A 20006-nucleotide genomic window follows, 5' to 3' on the forward strand; every position below is an offset into this window, starting at 1 on the left:
GTGATGTTTTGTTACTGTTAATTTTGCTTAAATCAGAAAAGACATTTTTCTTGAGTAATATTTTCATTTATTTTTAAAAAATCTTGCAACCCCCTCCCAACCTAACTGTGACCCCAAGTTTGAGAACCACTCTTCTAAACTACGGCATTTAGTATTTTAACCCTTTCGGCTCTGATATCCTATTACTAGTACATCCGTCACTTCCCCTACCTCTTCATATCTTAAATCATTCTTGAGGCAGATTGAATACTTACTGTAAGTGCCAGCTTAAGTGAAAAATTAAATAAAACGTACTAAATAACTGCAACATAAACACTGACTTAATCAGTTTTAATGCAAAAAGATGCAGACGACAGAAGAGAAGATGCGGGCCGCTAGGGTGGAGACAAGAAGAGCTGCTCAGGAAGCAGCAAGTGCATCAACCTCTGAGAAGACAAATGGTAAATGTACAGAGAAAGAGTCTGAAAACAAGGAATGCTCAAGTCAAGTGTATTCACTGCACGTTATGGTGCAGTGCACGGTTACTGGTTATATAATAATAGTGATATTTTTTTTGTTGTTTTTTTCATTTTTGAGCTTCCTAGAAAACCCAAAGGTAGAATATCTCACAAAATAATGTTTCCCATAAAAACAGAATATCCAGGGCCGAAAGGGTGAATATTTCAGATGCTGTATAACCATTTAAACTGTAAGTGAAAATGACCTGCTGCATTTACTAACTCGGTACACAGCTTTGTCAGTACTTGGCTGGATTCGGAATAATGAATTCAGCATCTAACCAAGTGATAATCTCACTGTCCAGTTTTGACTATATGTGTTTATTAGTTTATCATTGTTATGTGAAGTTCTATTACCCCAACAGCACATAGCTGCCAAAGGCATCCACATTAAAAACAAACCAATTAATAAAAGGATCCTCTTCCAGTTGCTCACAACTATAAATGCTTGTTCAAGACAATCAGCACACACTCTAAATGTATGATCAAACTATGAACACTGGACAGGTTTAAGCCATCTGAGCAGTGCTACACACACACACACATATATATATATACATCCTAACTAAATGGGTTCAGATAATGGAAGCGCAGAGACAGGAGTAATGTACACATTGGGCAAGTTCATTTGTGCTTTCCAATAAACTGGAATTAGTATGTGTTTGTGGTAACTTGTAGAACATTAGAGTGAAATCCTTACTTGTATGTCAAACCACTCTGTCAAGTGGCAACACTACCACAGTGATCCCCTGCCTATCGCGGAAGTTACGTTTCAGACCCACCTGCAATAGGTGAAAATCTGCGATATAGAAAGACCACATTTTTTTTATAGTTTAAGCCTTAAAATACCCCTCCCACATGCTTTAAACACATGTAAACTTATTAAAACACACTTTGGATACACATATGATATACGGATGTCGAGCTAAAGATATGAGTAGCATAATAATAATTATCATCAGTTTTACCTTCTCCTGTATGGTCAAGGTCTTCCTCTGGCGCTTAGGCTCACTGCTATCAGAAGGCTTACAAGATGCAGGATGCTTGGGAGCCATCGTAGGGCTTAAAATAAACGAAAAGCTCACAAAAGTTTGCTCACAAAACTCAGACCACAAGCAAGGTACGTGATACGCGATTTGTCGGGGACCCACGCTCGCTGTTCTTGCGAGATTACACCACATTAACAGCAGCTAATCAGAGCCCAAGAGAATAAAATCCGCTCTGGTTGGTTGAGTCTCCTCTTTCAGCCAATAACGGGCTTTGTAAGAAATCATTTGGGTGCTGTAACGCAAAACTCTTTGTCTGCTGAAAACCGTATGCTTTTGTTATGAATTGGCTGCAAAATACACTGCAGGTAGGATGTACTTATTGAATTTTTCCGCGATATAGTGGGGGCCCCCGATAGCTGAACCGCGATAGAGCGGGGGATTACTGTACTACTACTACTACTAGTATGGCAAACTGTTCAAAACCACTAGCACTTATATTAGTAGAGTCTGGGACAGTCATGAGACTATTCAACTGAAACCTAAATGAGTGTTTCTTGTATCCGATACTTTTAATATATGATGTTGTATTCATTGTTTGTATTATACACTACTGTCACTAGTCTGTGGGAGACATGCAAGAGAGAATTTTACTGCAGTACACAATACATTTGAACTTAAACTTGACCACTTCTGCTACTAATCCACATGAAACCTTTACTTTCACTTAAATGGGCAAATAACACAAGATTGTTAATCTCACTTAACCAGCTTCAGTGCAATAGTGGAAACAGAACCTACCCTTTTAGGAACAAATGCAAGGCATAAAACAGCACTGGACAGGGCATCAGACCACCATGGGGACCAATCATACACACAGGGTCAGTTTAAGATTGCAAGTTAGGTCTCTGAGAATATTGGGGGGGTCACACACACACACACACACACACACACACACACACACACACACACACACACAAGAACAAAAAGAGTACACAGTATAAAACCCATGGGGTCACCCACAAACTCCATAGGACCAACAACCAAACATAGATTTCAAGCCCAGAATGCTGGATCTGTGAGGCAGCAGCACTAACCTCTACACCAGAGTGGGTGTGGATGAGCAACTTCCATGAATGCCGCAAAATGGATTTATACTAAAGCAACAGGACTTTAGCTATGTTTTATTTTATACAAAGAAATATACTTGCTTTCATTAAACAAATACAATGCATTTTTTTATCTTTAATAATCTGTCACAAACACACACAAGCCTGCAACGATCAACTGTACCTTGTACAAAGAAGTTTCCATCCACCTGAAACAAACCACCCAAGGCCTCTCTTTTTTTGGATGACTCTGGCCCTTGGCAAAGTGTGGTAGTCGCTCTCATCATTTTCAAACCCTTCTTCAGACATCATGAGGGGCATCTCATCCAAATGGGAAGATTCATCTTCCACTTGGTATCTGTTTTAAGAATTACAGTGAAGCACATCAGACATGAACAGAAATCCCAGCACCCTTGAATGAGCAGTGGCACAAACATCACCAACAGATTAGACAAAACAAATGCAAATGACATTTAAAACAGATCTGAACAAAGTCCACAAAACAGAGAGAGACATACTAGCAGAGCAGTATAAAAACAGCACAATGCTCTGTAATTAAACAATGAAAGCATATTATAATCATTTTAATTATAAAAACAAAAAAAAAAATCAACCTATTATTAAAAATATTTTTAAAAAGTTAAGGGTGTAACCTATAGTTTTCAATATTAAAAGGCAACATTCACATTACACTTTGGTTTCTCTCTACTTTAAATTGTACTGAATTGCAATAAGTGAGAATGTCAGCAGCACTACGGTTTTCAGAAATCTGAAATTCCTATTAAGACGGACTGAAATAATTTATCTACTTTAAGATATTTTCACAAAACATTTTTAGATTATTTAACTGTCCCTAATAAAATTCTGAAGGCTATTATTTTGGCATATCTCAATATGCTTATATCAACATCACTTACTGTGAAAATCGCCAATGACTTTAATAGAGTACCAGCCTTGATAGAGTAAGACATCTCCAAATGAATTACAAGTACAAAATAATAACTACTGTCTCTTTAAAAATCTCATGAAAAGTATTCTGGAAGGGTAGGTCAAAGTTACAAGTGTATTTTAATTTTGTTCATTTCTTTCCGAGATACCTTGAAATAACAATGCTTATCAACAATCTGACAATTATATAAAATAACCTTTCTGTCCATTTTAAGATATTAAAACTGACAGGCATTTAGAAAGAAGGTTATTGCGAAAGAACTAGTAAGGGCATAATGGTACTCTGATAAAACTTACAACAGCCTGCACAGATCAGTCTGATTGGGTCCTTTTTTACACAATGCATTATCAAGCATTCTAAATTAAAGAAAGCTTTATACAAGGCATTAGGTGAGGAATATGCTTGAAGTGAAGAAAACAGAACTCCATTTCCCAACACACACCCAGCAGCATTTCCAAACAATTAGAGTCCTTGAAAGAATTACATCATATATCCTGAGAGGTTAGCACAAAAAAATACATAAACAAACACACACAAAAACATACAAATTGTGCAAAATTGGGTATGCAATACATAATGTTTATTTTTTTGGTACATTTTAAACGTCAATGAACTCCCATTATGACTTTTAGTCTGAAGCTGGTATGGGGTGAAAAAAGGAATTGCTTCAATCTGTGCATACCAATAATAAAAATGCAAAGTTGCAGGTTATGGCAGAGAGAGGATTCTCAGCACCAGACACCTGTAGACACACAAATCTGCATTCACCTTATCCATTGTTTACGTTTAAGAATGGTCTTTAAAATCGGCTATGCAGAACCACCTTGAAAGATGATGCGTTTGGCTATGTGGTGTTCTAATGACACAAAAGTCAGATAAGTAGTTTTCAGTGTGGTCTAGTGGCTTCAGAATTATACACTGAATTCAGAACACTCCTGCCAGTTCAAGCCCTTCTTCTGTGTCACTCTTAGACCCAGGAAGGAAGGAAGGAAGGAAGGAAGGAAGGAAGGAAGGAAGGAAGGAAGGAAGGAAGGAAGGAAGGAAGGAAGATAGATACTTTATTAATCCCAAGGGGAAATTCACATACTCCAGCAGCAGCATACTGATAAAGAACAATATTAAATTAAAGAGTGATAACAATATAGGTATACAGACAGACAATAACTTTGTATAATATTAACGTTTACCCCCCCGGGTGGAATTGAACAGTCGCATAGTGTGGGGGAGGAACAATCTCCTCAGTCTGTCAGTGGAGCAGGACGGTGACAGCAGACTGTCGCTGAAGCTGCTCCTCTGTCTGGAGATGATCCTGTTCAGTGACTGCAGTGGATTCTCCATGATTGACAGGAGCCTGCTCAGCGCCCATCGCTCTGCCACGGATGTCAAACTGTCCAGCTCCATGCCTACAATAGAGCCTGCCTTCCTCACCAGTTTGTCCAGGCGTGAGGCGTCTCTCTCTTCTTTATGCTGCCTCCCCAGCACACCACCGCGTAGAAGAGGGCGCTCGCCACGACCGTCTGATAGAACATCTGCAGCATCTTATTGCAGATGTTGAAGGACGCCAGCCTTCTAAGGAAGTATAATCGGCTCTGTCCTCTCTTGCACAAAGCATCAGTATTGGCAGCAAGGAGAGACGGATCTGTACTTTTAAATCCTCATTAAATTAAGGTTATTATGGAAAGGTGTAATTTATTTGTATGTCAAAATCATTTAGTGGACTCCTGATATGTGCCATCTCTTTTCAAAACCCATTGGCCAAACTGAAGGACATGTCTTCCCAAAAACATAAATTACCAGTTTAACACAGCTGTCATAGCACACATGAGAAGCCACAATTGGCAAGTGTGAATGACAATGTGGAAGAATGACACTACTTACACATGGGATAGACACAAGGCATGTTCAACAAAGATGACAATAGTGTTGTGTGTTACACATATAACTTTTCAATAGGTCTGACAGAGGGGCATACTTTACAAACTGACAAGTAGTTATGGTACAGTATACAGGCAACAGCAGCATTTTTAAAATGTAAAAACCCAACAGTTGCACTAACTACAACACCTGGCTGCGGCAGATAGAGGGTCAATTCTGGAGGGTGGGACTGGACCGCGTGTCTGCCTGGGGGGCTACCAAACAGGATCCCGAGTTGTTTCGTCGTGTAGTGGGTGCGGCAATGCACTGTACCAGTGCATGCTCCCCAACTTGAACTTGAATTGACTTGCACCAACTACAGAGGGATCACCCTTCTGTCCATAGCTGCAAAGGTGCTAAACAGTTACCATAAATACTCACGTATAAGTCGGGGCTTAAAACCCAAAAAAATCGATCATAAAAAAATCAGACCCCGACTTATACGTCCGTTCAAAAATGCGACACTTCATTTTTTTACATCCTCTTGCCTCCTCCCATCTCGCATCAGTTTCTCAGACGCATCAAATTTTGTTGCAGCAATGCAGTTACCAATTTTTTTCGCTACCTCAACAACATTTAATTTAAAACCAGCTTCATATTTTGTTCTCATCAAACGCTCCATCAGAGATAAGGGATGCTCTTACGATAAAGGTGTATGAGGGTGTGAGATACAAAAAACACAAATCAGTGAAACTTCGGAATAGTTCGGGTATTACTGTGTGGTCATGTACGCACAATAGAGTGAGATAGAGAGAGAGGGGGGTTAGATACAGCGCATTGCCGCACCCACATAGAAAAAAAAAAGGCCGTGTGCTCCGTGGTTACTCTCTCAGGTGGGCGTTAGTATATCATAATCTCTTGGACCAATAGCGTGAGTTTTCCACATTCAACTTATACTACCAACATTATAAAACACCAGGAATTATACTGTAAAATCAAATCCTGACTTATCTGCGAGTAAATGCAGTATTTTCATTCTGTTTCTCCAATATAAGCTTCTTTACCCTGGCTGCCTGTTAGTTTCAGAACTGACTTTTAAAATTTTGTTGCTAGTTTTTAAATCATTACATGGGTCTGCTCCTGCCTATTTATCTGAATTGTGTGTTTTACAGCAGCCATCCAGAGTACTTAGAACTACCGGTCAGTTGTCTCTTACGGTCCCTCGCACTAAGTGTAAAACTAAAGGGGGACAGGGCTTTTGCAGCTGCTGCACCTCATCTGTGGAATTCTTTACTTCATTACATTAAGGAGTCGCCTTCAACTGAACTGTTTAAAATGAGACTCAAGACTCATTTCTGTCCTCTAGCTTTCAGTGACCTTCACGGATACTGATGGTTGCCCAACACTTAGTCCACTTCCTTTCTTTAACTCACTGCTGGCTATATTTCATTTTATTGTACTTTACATCTGTTTATTTATGTTCATTACATATTTTAATATAAAGCACTTTGGCTACAGCATTACTGTTATTTTAAAAGTACTCTATAAATAAAGTGACATTGACATTTTGAACAGGACGAAGGACCAAGTTGACACACAACTACGTAACCAGAAGGCTGACTTTTTGCAAGAATAGATCTTACATCGACCACATAGCAATGCTGTGCATCATTTGTTTTTATTAAAACTTTATTGAATTTATTAAAAACAAATAACATTCTATACAAGCAAGTCAAACTTTATACAGTAATCCCTCGCTACTTCGCTGGTTCACTTTCGCGGATTCACGACTTCGCGGATATTTATATGTAAGCATATCTAAATATATACGCGGATTTTTCGCTGCTTCGCAGGGTTTCTGCGGACAATGCGGTCTTTTTACTTCTGGTACTTGCTTCCTCAGTTGGTTTGCCCAGTGATTTCATACAAGAGATGCTATTGGCCGGATGGCTGAGAAGCTACCCAATCAGAGCACGCAGTTAAGTTCCTGTGTGCTGCTGATTGGGCTCAGCGATGCAGTGTTGCATTAACCAGGAAGTCTCATCTCACTCATTCAGCATTAACATGCCTACTGATTCAGGGGCCGTGTCCAAGCCCAACAGAATATCAAATGATTGCAGAAAAGGTAAATGTTTTGGATATGTTGAATTAAGGGAGCCATCTACACCATTACAGCATCAATGAGTCCACGATTCTTTTTATTTAAAAAGGAGGAAAAGCATATAAGATCTACGGCCGCATGTCCTTTAACCAGGGCGTAAAACGAGGTTGCAAGTGACGTGATAAGGCAGTAGTCTGGGATGGAATCTGCTTTAAGAAATCTTTGCAACAAGGTCGACGACGTCATGACCACCTACAAGCTGCTACTGTACTTTGCTATACAGTAAGTATAAACTTATCTACCGATTTCATATTGCTTAGCAGTTTGTCCCTGTTATTAATACAGTAAAGGGTGGGTTGTAAAGCAATACAGGGAGGGGGTTTAAAAAACATCCAAATACACGTTAAATAATCAAATAAATATGGTGTCCCTACTTCGCGGAAATTCAGTTATCGCGGTCCGGCCTTGGAACCTATCTCCCGCGATAAGTGAGGGATTACTGTAAAACTAAGTTCAAATCAAATCAACCCAATCCATGAGAAAGAGAGCTAGGCCAACAGAACAAAACATTTAATAGTAGGAAAAATTAAATAAATAAATTAAAATAATTAAAATAAATAAAGGAAGACAATCCACTCCCTCAGTTTAAATGCTTAATCTAAAATGTTATTGATTAGATCCTGCCAGGTTTTAAAAAGTTTAGCACAGATCCTCCAAGTGAAAATTTGATTTTTTTTCCAATTTCAAATAATATATGACATCAGTTACCCACTGACTTAAACAAGGTGGTTTAGGATTCTTCCAGTTGAGCGAGAGAAGTATACGTGCCAATAGTGAAGTAAAGGCCATTACAGTTTGTTTGTCCTTCTCCCCCTTAAGCCCATCTGGAAGTTCACCAAACACAGCTGTTAGTGGATTGTTGAGCAGAAGATGGAATGGAATTCTTTCCTGCATGTCAACTTTGGCGATTATGAGAAGGCCTACAATAGTGTGGATAGGGAGACGCTCTGGAGACTCCTCTGACATTGCGGTGTACCAGTCAAACTTGTCAAGATCATCAGGAATTTAAACAAAGGACTGACACGCAAAGTAGCTCATCGAGGGCAACTGAGAGAGGCGTTCAAGGTGAAGAGAGCTGTCAGAAAAGGCTGTTTGTTGTCACCTTTCCTCTTCCTCCTTGCAATGGATTGAATTATGAAGACAGCCATGGCACAGAGAAAGTACGGGATCCAGTGGACACCTTTGGCACAGATGGATGACCTTAACTATGTGCACCACTTGGCCCTACTGTCTTACACACATAGCAGCAGATGCAGGAAAAGACAAACAACGAGGCAGCTAACTCGGCTCAAATTGGGCTCAATATACACAAAGGAAAGGGCAAAATCCTCAAAGCAAACACAAACAGCTCTAACCCAAACACGTTGAATGGTGAGGCATTAGAGGAGGTGGAAGCCTTTACCTATCTGGGCAGTGTTATCAACAAGCAAAGCGGAATGGATGCAGCTATCAAAAATAGGATCGGCAAGGCAAGAGCTGCAACTAAAGAACATCTGGAATTCCAAGGAACTGTCAGTACAGACCAAACTCATTCAATACCAATGTCAAGACAGTCCTACTTTATGGAGCAGAGATTTAGAGGACAACTAGGACAATAGTCACGAAAGTGCAAGATTTCATCAACGATTGCCTAAGGAAGATCCTTCTAGATACAATGGCCTGACACCATCCGCAATGACGAGATCTGGAGGAAAACAAACCAGCTTCCTGCAAAAGAAGACATAAGGAAGAGAAGACGGGGATTCTCTGCAAATGTAACCAACATCGCTAAGCAAGCCCTAAAGTGGAACCCTCAAGGGAAAAGCAAAAGAGGTTGGCCAAAAAGCACCTGGCGACATGATCCTGAAGCAGACATCAAGAAAATGGGAGTCACTTGGAACCAGTTGGAGAAGACAGCCCAAGACAGAGATGTCTAGAGATCCCCTTGCAGACAGCCTATGCTCTAGGAGGAGTAGAAGGAGAAAGTGACGTGAAAAAAACAAAAAAAAAAATGCTATAGCCCCCTAGTTAATTAAAATATTGAAAATATTGCTAACTGACTAAAGATGAGACTTGACGTTCTGCTCAGGAAGTTCTTGTGTGCTTATAAAGCAAAGCCCTTTCACTTTTCTGAAACTGACTCATTTACATTTCAGAAATGCCAGAAGTGGTATTTTCCTTTAAGAAGATTAAAATCTTTATTAAAAATTTATAAAAAAAAACAATGTTAAGCTAACATATAAACAGTAGCTCACAGAAGGCCAGGGTTCAATGGTTCATTTTTGCCTGCCTTCATTACTCCATAATGTTTTGTTTAAAACTACACGGCAAGTCACAGCATCCAACCTGAGAAGTGTAAATATCTAAGAAGTCATCTTGGCAACGTGGCCACTCATGTAATGACAGCCAGTCAAATTCTTTTAAATGGCTCCATTATTTTAATTTGTAATTGATAATCTAATCTGCTAAATAAGACTCGGCACTCTACAGAGTTCATTATTGTTTAATTTGAAATATCTTAAGAATAAATATGTTAACAAGATACAAACACAATGTGATTTTTTTTACATTGTATTACGATTTATGCAGGCTTATTCACAAATCTCTTACCAAACTGAAACCATTAGCTGCAATGTTTTTACATTTTGTGAGAGTATAACGTACATGGGTCCTGTGATTAATGACCGTACATAGTTTATGACAGCAGCGTAAGATTCACAGCCATTACCCTTTCGCAATTACAAAATAAGACTTGTGACATCCACCAAACAAAAAATTACAGACACTTCACCTGAAATATACAAGGCAAAGTGCAATGCACAATTTAAAATCTTTTTACAAGAAGAGAAGGTACTATTTACACTTGTTGATGTAAAAGAAAGAATATTGAATTTCATGTTGATTCTATATAAAATGTAGAACACAGACAAACAAAATGCTGGCAGACAATATGCTTTGGATCCAGTACAAGGAAAACATATTTTCTTTTAATTGCCTTTTCATTGCAGACAAACAAAAACATGTAATTTTCTTGTCTGAATACATTTTCCTTAGTATTAATGCGAATATTCAAATATTTTCTCAACACTAGTTTCAATACGTGATGACTTGACCTTTTTGTAATGCGATTTCCATATCGGTCAAAACTCTTAACGTAACTGCTTTCTTATCATGGACTGAAACTGAATAAACTAAAGAATTTCACACATCATGTACTATTGACATTTTACTACACAATCCATTTGATTTAGCAGACTTGTTTATTTGCCTTTTTAAGTATATTTGTCTGTTTTTGCTAATTTTCCATATGAAACAATCAAAAAATGCAGCATCCAAAATCCTTTGTTGGGCCCAAGTGCAGTGACTGTCAAAGTTATGTGTAACACATGAAAAGCGCTAGAGACATATGGCATCTTGATATCTTCTAGAATGATACATCAAAACAATAATGAACTACTTTAGCAGATTTATGCCTGGAAGAATGGTCAGTTGGGGCTGGGTGGTCTTTTGGCCTTTGCAATCCCTGGATACTTATTTTCTCCAGGGTCTCTCCAGCTGGAGTTTTTATTTTTCTCTCTTCCCAGGCCAAATAACCATAGCATCGATCTTATCATTTTAACAATTAGAGACTTACAAAGTTAGTTAATAGTAATGTATTCTATACTTAAGGATTCCATTATTTAAATTTGCTTACAACCTGATTAAAAGGGAAGGCTCAGGTATGGGATGCACTTTGGACCCCCTGGAGGTAGTAGCAAAGAAAAGAGCTAAAACAAAACTGAGTGCCATTATGAACAATGCTGCACATCCTCTCCCGGAAACACTGAGAACTTTCAGGCAATGAATTATTCAACAGAAGTGTGTCAAGACACACTACGGGGAGCTCCTTTGTACCAACAGGCAATACATCTAAATAATACATCACTGGGACTGGGACTGCCACATCAGACGTTTTCTTTCTATTTCATCTTGTTCAACTTTTAGTTATTCTGGTGTGTTTTCAAACTATAGTGCGCATGCGAGTGTGTGTATGTATGTATGTATGCATGTAAGTGTGTACACAGTATATGTATATTTACAGTTGTTAATATTGAAAAAGACATGCAGGTTATGATTATTACAATAGCTTTCTTAACTCAATAGCTTAATAACTTTATTAACTCAAAAGAATGTCATAATGCATTTAGGTACACTCACTTAAGTGTTCAAACTGCCGGCCTTCATGGTTTACACATTCTTGTAGTCTACTTGCTAAGTAAGGATATGAGATAATAACAATAACAATAATAAGAAGAAGAAGACGACAAATAAATACTTAAATAAATAATAACAGAAGAATAAACTGTGTTTCGCATACTCACAACTGCAAACCTACTTTACAGCCAAATTTCCTCCAGGGAACAAATAAATCTCTATCTTATTTATCTATATTGAGTAAGTTTCTATTTTAAATTATGTATTAATTTAGTAAATTTCTGTATATTATTTTTTACTTTTACTTTGTAATTTTTTCCTTAATTTCTGATAAAGCACTTTGAGCTATACTTTTATTTATGGAAACATGCTACGCAAATCATTATAATCAGCAGAACATAACATTTCTTTCAAAAAAGTAGTATATCACGTATGGAAACCCGCATTATTTGCAAGTACAGGATGAGTAAAAAGTATAATACAACAGTCTATTTGATGAGGGCTTACCACTGAACACACACACACACACAAAAAACACACCATTAGCTAGTTAACGCATAAACAACCGCATCCTGTATAGTGAAGAATTCAACAATTACATTTCTGAAAAGCCTTAACACTCAAAAAGGAGAGATAACCACTACAGTGAATGGCAAAGGGGATTGCCCAATAACTGTTGAGAATGCTGCTTTATTGATTTAAAAAAATATATACAGTAATCCCTCCTCCATCGCGGGGGTTGCGTTCCAGAGCCACCCGCGAAATAAGAAAATCCGTGAAGTAGAAACCATATGTTTATATGGTTATTTTTATATTGTCATGCTTGGGTCACAGATTTGCGCAGAAACACAGGAGGTTGTAGAGAGACAGGAACGTTATTCAAACACTGCAAACAAACATTTGTCTCTTTTTCAAAAGTTTAAACTGTGCTCCATGACAAGACAGAGATGACAGTTCTGTCTCACAATTAAAAGAATGCAAACATATCTTCCTCTTCAAAGGAGTGCACGTCAGGAGCACAGACTGTCAGAAAGAGAGAGGAAAGCAAACAAATCAATAGGGCTGTTTGGCTTTTAAGTATGCGAAGCACCACCGGTACAAAGCTGTTGAAGGCGGCAGCTCACACCCCCTCCGTCAGGAGTAGGGGGAGGGGGAGAGAGAGAGAGAGACAGAGAAAAACAAACAGTCAAAAATCAATACGTGACCTTCGAGCTTTTAAGTATGCGAAGCACCGTGCAGCATGTCGCTTTACGAAGCAGCTGCACAGAAGGTAGCAACGTGAAGATAATCTTTCAGCATTTTTAGACGAGCGTCCGTATCGTCTAGGTGTGCGAACAGCCCCCCTGCTCACCCCCCTACGTCAGGATCAGAGAAAGTCAGCGCAAAAGAGAGAGAGAACTTGGGTAGCTTCTCAGCCATCTGCCAATAGCGTCCCTTGTATGAAATCAACTGGGCAAACCAACTGAGGAAGCATGTACCAGAAATTAAAAGACCCATTGTCTGCAGAAATCCGCGAACCAGCAAAAAATCCGCGATATATGCTTACATATAAAATCCGTGATGGAGTGAAGCCGCGAAAGGCGAAGCGCGATATAGCGAGGGATCACTGTACAGTATATCTATTTTAATCAAATTTAAACTGGACCTTAAATGATATGATTGCATGGTATTATTAGTTATTTACATATAGAAAAAGACTAAGATTCTATGCTGAAGCTTTTTGAGAAATTATAAAGTTATTACAAGCTCTTATTAAAGAAGAAGATGTTGTCGAATAGCTGATTAAATAAAATCTGTCAAGAAGTATATGTATTTATATGAAAATGTCTACCAGTACTAAAAAAAATACATTCAAAAATATAATGAGAACATAAATCCCAGGGCAGCCAATCCTCAATATTACCAAAGAGACTTTTTTGTCTATAAATAAATAATGCTTTAGCTACTCTTTCTGTCTTTATGCCAACACTTGATGTAAGTGTGGACTGGACACAAACAGTAGACCTAAAGATTATCACCCAAACAAGCATACAACTTGCATATTTCATTTTTGAAAAGCATATTGAGGAATTAAAGAAAAAAAATAGTGAGAATAGCGGGTGAAATAAAAGGGCAAACAACCAGAGTATGAGAGTAAATGGTGCTCTCCTACACACACACACACACACACACACACCACACACACACACACACACACACATACATACATAGGGGAAGGGTGGAATGGGAATGTCCTAGCACATCTAATAACAGTAATAACAGCAAAATGATGCGTTAATATATTATCAAAACAATAGATTGCTGCATTATCACCAAACACTTTGTGATCAGTTTTCACTGTCATGCTACATCCTTGGCCGTGCCCATTTTCACACCTCCTGGGGGCAAAGGCAATTTACTCAGCCTTCCCCATAAGGCTATAATTACTGGTTTATTTAAGAAGACTGTTTGTCACCAAGTCGGGTTTATTATTTTTATGCCCACTTATGCTTAGTTTGCATTGTATCCTCTGGATTATGATTTTTGCCTTGACCCCTTTTAAAATATGTCCTGTAGTATCATTTACATTTAGCAGCTTCGCATATGCATCTTACAACAGCTGCATCTTTTCCTTTTGTTGTTGCACACTTTTGATCTTTTAACTCATAATCACATTTTGTGCTTTCCAAAAGCCATTCCATGCTTAAATTGCACATACAGTATATATCTTGCATACCCATGATTTTGAATGTGAATCAATGACTAAGGAGCCAAATTTGGAAATCCAAGACTTTTCGATTCTGGAAATTTCAATATTAAAGTCTAATTTGTGGCATCAGATAGTAGTGATTTGTTGCATGTTGATCAGCACGTGAAAGTAAGACTTTCATCGTATTCTATACATGGGACACTAATGACCTTATAAATGGATTATTAGCTGAATGTGTTGCATCCTACAATTATTCAGATTTTTGAGTAAAGCCAAAATATAGTTAAGAAGTTTTAAAAACAATTATTTTTCTTACATACATTGTTCACTGTTGTACGTTACAAAAGCTGTAGATCCATTTTGCTGACTGATCAGTCATCTGGTCTGATTTGCATTTTAGGGACTTGGCACGTTGATAATAAAGTTTAATCTATAAAGTATTATATTGTCATAGCTTTATGGTTCACACCAATGTCTTTAGAATGTGAAACCTCATTCTATAAATGTCTGATCACATCATTAAAGGTCTTTATTTTCCATGACACATGGAGTTTACTGCTAACAATATAGGTTTAACTCTCTCAGTAACTTATACTGGACATTTACTTGCAGTATATGTGGTAAACTAAATGAACTTCTCTAAATATTGCATAATATAATATGCCTAAAACTAAAGGTAACAGTAATACAAGAGGCAATTGACACCAATATCTCAAAAATGAAGCATTTAGGTAAAGGAAAAACTATAATAGCCCTAAAGCAAACTTCTGCCCTCAAAAATTACAATAAAAATTGTTTAATTAACTCTTTGAGGGCTGAATACTTCTTTGCAGCCAACTTGGTTTTCTGAAAAAGCATACAAAGCAAAGGTTTCACATGTAAATCAACGTAAAACGTCTGTTGCTGTGGCTGCTGTCGACGCCTGTTCAGTGTCTGGTGGCTGTGCAGGGACAGCTCTGTGGCCAGTAGGAATGTGTGCAGGGCCAGCTGCCTGGCCTGTCCTCGAGTGGCAGTGCAACACAATCTGGTCTAAGTGGCACTCCTCCCAGGCGAACATTGCCGTGGGCCCATCAGCTACACAAGCGTGTTCAGCACCACAATCAACTTGGGGACCGTTCAGCTCAAGTTTTCAATCTCCATCTTCAGATTACTTCCATCAAAATCGGAGTCCAACAAGTCAGAGTCCAATTCAGGGATAATATGCAAAATGTTGTCCACGGAGTATTTTGCTTTGTGCATTCCCTTTGGTCTCTCACTAGATATCAATGCCATTTTAGAGGTTGTTTGCTCGTCGCTACTCACGCATGCGTAGGTAATCAAGGTCAAATCAATGAAGCTAACTTTCCTTCTAGCAAAGAGAGCTGAACTAAAACACAACAGCGAGTTTTGTCACCATTTATGGCTGATCACTGTCCTCTATCTCTGAATTTCGACAAAAGTCGACATCCACCCTAAAAGAGTTAAAAGACCGTTATTTATTTTTAAAATACAAAAATCTGATGTGTGTAGCACAACTTTTCTGACATAATGCTGAAGCTTTAGTGTTGAAATATTGCCCAGTAACAAATTATGTGAATAGGAAAGATGACAATTTGTTAAAAAACAAAAAAAAAACATAATCTTCAATCCCAGTTAGGCTACAAAGGTGTGCAGAAAACTCAAAATCATTACCACTAAAGAGCACAATTTACAGCATCAATAAACGCTGAACATTTTAAAATGTGAAGCACTATACCATTCAGATTGAATGATTAGCTTTTAAAATATTGCATCCACAGATGAACAAGCTGACAAAGATGCTAAATCCACTGAAAACTGGAAGGTGAAATTTTGACCCTACCACTATACTTACAGTAGAACATTAGGAAAAAATAGAAAAGAACAAGACATTCATCTCAACAAAGATAGCCAGTCCTATCCACTTAATTCCTCCAAAATAACATCTAGTCAAGTTTTGAAGGTCCCTATAAAGTCCTGCTGTCTACCACATCACTTGGTCACTTATTCTACTGTCCTTACCGTAACGTGTTCACAAACTCTGTTGAACTCATTTTAATTCCTTTCATAACTTTAAACAACGAAAACATGTCACCTCTTAATCTCTGTTTGCTTAACACTAGAATTACCAAAGCCTACGAAAAAACTCGGCCCACCTTAAATCCCTTTGCACCTCTCCATCAGTGTCTTTTGTCTTGTAAATGTGTCGATTCAACACAAGCAGAAAGTAGCGTGCTATACCACCCATAACCGCCGCAGAAAAGGCATGAAGTTCTCCCAGCTGAAGCCTTGAATATCTTGGGAGTAAAGTGCTGGAGTTTTAGAGGGTAAATCAAATAAACACTTTCACAAAAGGTACAAGTATAATACGACAGCTTCTGTAGTGTAGCGGCAAGAACTGCAGACTTGTAATCAAGAGGCCCCAGGTTCGATCCTGGGTGCCTCGGGAATTTACCGTTTTAAGTTGAGAGCTCCTCGTAAGTTTTGGTAATTCTAGTGTTAAACTGAAAGGGTTCAATTTTTCCCCATAACTCATACCTCTCAGTGCATGAATCAGCCTAGTCAGTCTTCCCGTGGTCTTTCTCTAATGCTGCCATGTCTTTTTTTGCAGCCCAGAGACCAAAACTGTACCCAGAACTCCAGAGGAGACCTCATCAGTGTGTTATAAAGCTTGAGCTTATCCTCCTTGGACTTGTACTCCACACATCAGCGTGCTATATAACCTCACATTCTCTTAGTCTTCTTAATCACTTCTGAATAATGCTTGAAAGTTGACAGGGACTATATATTGTTTCGTATATTAAATATATACACACATACAATGTATGTACACTTTTTAGACAGACAGGCACACAAATATAAAAAAAGAGGCCAAAAAGTTAGATTAATTTTACTTCAAATCTTCAAATACTGTTACACTTAACTTTTCATGAAAGTACTGATATAAACACTTTTGGATTAAATTCAATCTTCAAAGTATCCTCTTGAACCTATGAAAAAAAAAAACTCTAGCTTTCGCATTTCCAACATTTGTCTCATTCATTTATTTATTTTAAGTCCCTAATGTGGTAGGATTAATACTTTTGGTAATACCTCACATTCATATATGGAATACACTAATACAACTACCTAAAGGCGTAGTGGATGTCTCTTTTGACAGAGACACAACAACCGAGATGAGAGAAAGGAACTGCATTACCAATGTTAAACTAGGCCTCTGTGGCCATGAGAGGAAGTGGCTTTTATCCTGTAAAACAGATCACCCTACTGGAAATGACACTGAAGTTGTCAGAAATTATTTTAAACAGAAAACAGCCATTCACCGAGACTGTTGCCATTTACTTAAGGCACCAAAGATGTGAAAACGAAAAACAGCATTCGACTGTATGTTACTTTTTGTATCAAATTAAGGCTCCTTATTGTCATATGCCATATAACAGTTACATCACTGTGGCTCCTTGGGATACCATTTAAAGAAATATGAAGTGACGCAGCAATTTCCTATTACAGTTTATGTATTTTTAACTGATTCATTATTATCTAGTGACTATGTGACAAATTACAAGCCGAAACTAAAATCTTAAACAAGATGTATGACTAGTTTAAAATGAGAATTTCAGCCTCAAACACAATTACCTTTTCTGCTTATGGTTTTTTTTTTGGAGGTCTGAAACTATACATTTTTCATGTTCTGTATACAATTTGTAAATAAGTACTTTGGGGTAATAACAATTTTAAAATGCTGGTTATTCAAGAAAACTAAAATGCTTGGGCACTTCTGGTACTTTAGTGACAATCAAAGTAATATTGAACATCTTAAAAATATTATTGGTAAGTTTAACATAACACTGACCCCTTCTGAATTTAAACATGTCTAACTGACATCATTTTGAAAAGACAAATTAACTAAATAATCTGTCATAATGCTTATTTTGAGGTTTGTCTTGAGTCTGTAAAAAAAAAAAAAAACAAAAGGGTTGCACTCTATTGGTTGGTTGGTTGGTTGGTAGGTAGGTAGGTAGATAATGTGAAAGGCACTATATAATAGATAGATAGATAGATTGATAGATAGATAGATAGATAGATAGATAGATAGATAGATAGATAGATAGATTAGATAGATAGATAGATAGATAGATAGATAGATAGATAGATAGATAGATAGATAGATAGATAGATAGATATGAAAAGCACTATGATAGATAGATAGATAGATAGATAGATAGATAGATAGATAGATAGATAGATAGATAGATAGATAGATAGATAGATAGATAGATAGATAGATAGATAGATAGATAGATAGATAATTTTAGTATAGGCAGACAGACAGACAGATACTTTATTAATCCCAAGGGGAAATTCACATACTCCAGCAGCAGCATACTGATAAAGAACAAAGCTAATGAGTTAAAGATTTTATGCCAACTTTAATAACTTATGGATGATGCAAAACAAACAAAAAAAAAAACGATGCAGATCAGATTTTGATAGGTAACACAGTATTGAACACAGATGATGTTCAAGATAGTGTAACACACTTGAACCGAGAGTAGCATTTTCTTGATAAGCTGCCAGTGTTTGCAAGATGATCTCATTAGACGTCTAACCTTTTTTAAACTTCGTATCACAACGAATACATGTAGACTGACCCTTACTGTGACAATGAGAAAGCACTTTCAGTTCTTGCTACATATCAGGTTTTTCTTTTCCATCTCCGCCACTGCTCTAGGACAGAACACCATTTATAGTAACTTTTTAACTTTAGACAGAAATGTCCTCTAATTTGGTCTATTAAAGTTCAAATGTATTTGATTTCTGACGTTGGATCATTCTTAATAACATTTTCTTCAATTTCACACAGAAATAAATGTTGAAGTGATCAGACAAATTTTAAAGGTAACTAATTCCCTTTAGTGAAATAAGTTGAAAAAGTGTTGCCTAAGCACAATATGGGAGATTAAACTGGAATTGATTTACAAAAAAAACTTTAATTTTATGTTGCTGTATTGATTATTAAACATCCATCCATCCATCCATTGTCTCCAGCTTATCCGAGGTCGGGTCGCGGGGGCAGCAGCTTGAGTAGAGATGCCCAGACTTCCCTCTCCCCCAGCCACTTCTTCTAGCTCTTCCGGGAGAATCCCAAGGCGTTCCCAGGCCAGTCGAGAGACATAGTCCCTCCAGCGTGTCCTGGGTCTTCCCCGGGGCCTCCTCCCGGTTGGACGTGCCCGGAACACCTCACCAGGGAGGCGTCCAGGAGGCATCCTGATCAGATGCCCGAGCCACCTCATCTGACTCCTCTCAATGCGGAGGAGCAGCGGCTCTACTCTGAGCCCCTCTCGGATGACTGAGCTTCTCACCCTATCTTTAAGGGAAAGCCAAGACACCCTGCGGAGGAAACTCATTTCAGCCGCTTGTATTCGCGATCTCGTTCTTTCGGTCACTACCCATAGCTCATGACCATAGGTGAGGGTAGGAACATAGATCGACTGGTAAATTGAGAGCTTTGCCTTATGGCTCAGCTCCTTTTTCACCACGACAGACCGATGCAGAGCCCGCATTACTGCTGATGCCGCACCGATCCGCCT

General features: G+C 38.1%; 1 protein-coding gene across 1 annotated transcript in view; it reads right to left on the minus strand.

Moving 5' to 3' along the window:
- The window catches only part of atp9b (ATPase phospholipid transporting 9B), a 320223-nt gene that overhangs the window by 289581 nt on the left and 10636 nt on the right, over window positions 1–20006 (minus strand). Inside the window, exon 2 of the mRNA XM_028817197.2 lies at window positions 2777–2950. Coding sequence (XP_028673030.1) covers window positions 2777–2950 — 174 coding nt within the window. The remainder of the gene's footprint in view (window positions 1–2776; window positions 2951–20006) is intronic.

Source organism: Erpetoichthys calabaricus, chromosome 13, assembly GCF_900747795.2.
Source record: "Erpetoichthys calabaricus chromosome 13, fErpCal1.3, whole genome shotgun sequence".
Classification (NCBI taxonomy): domain Eukaryota; kingdom Metazoa; phylum Chordata; class Cladistia; order Polypteriformes; family Polypteridae; genus Erpetoichthys; species Erpetoichthys calabaricus.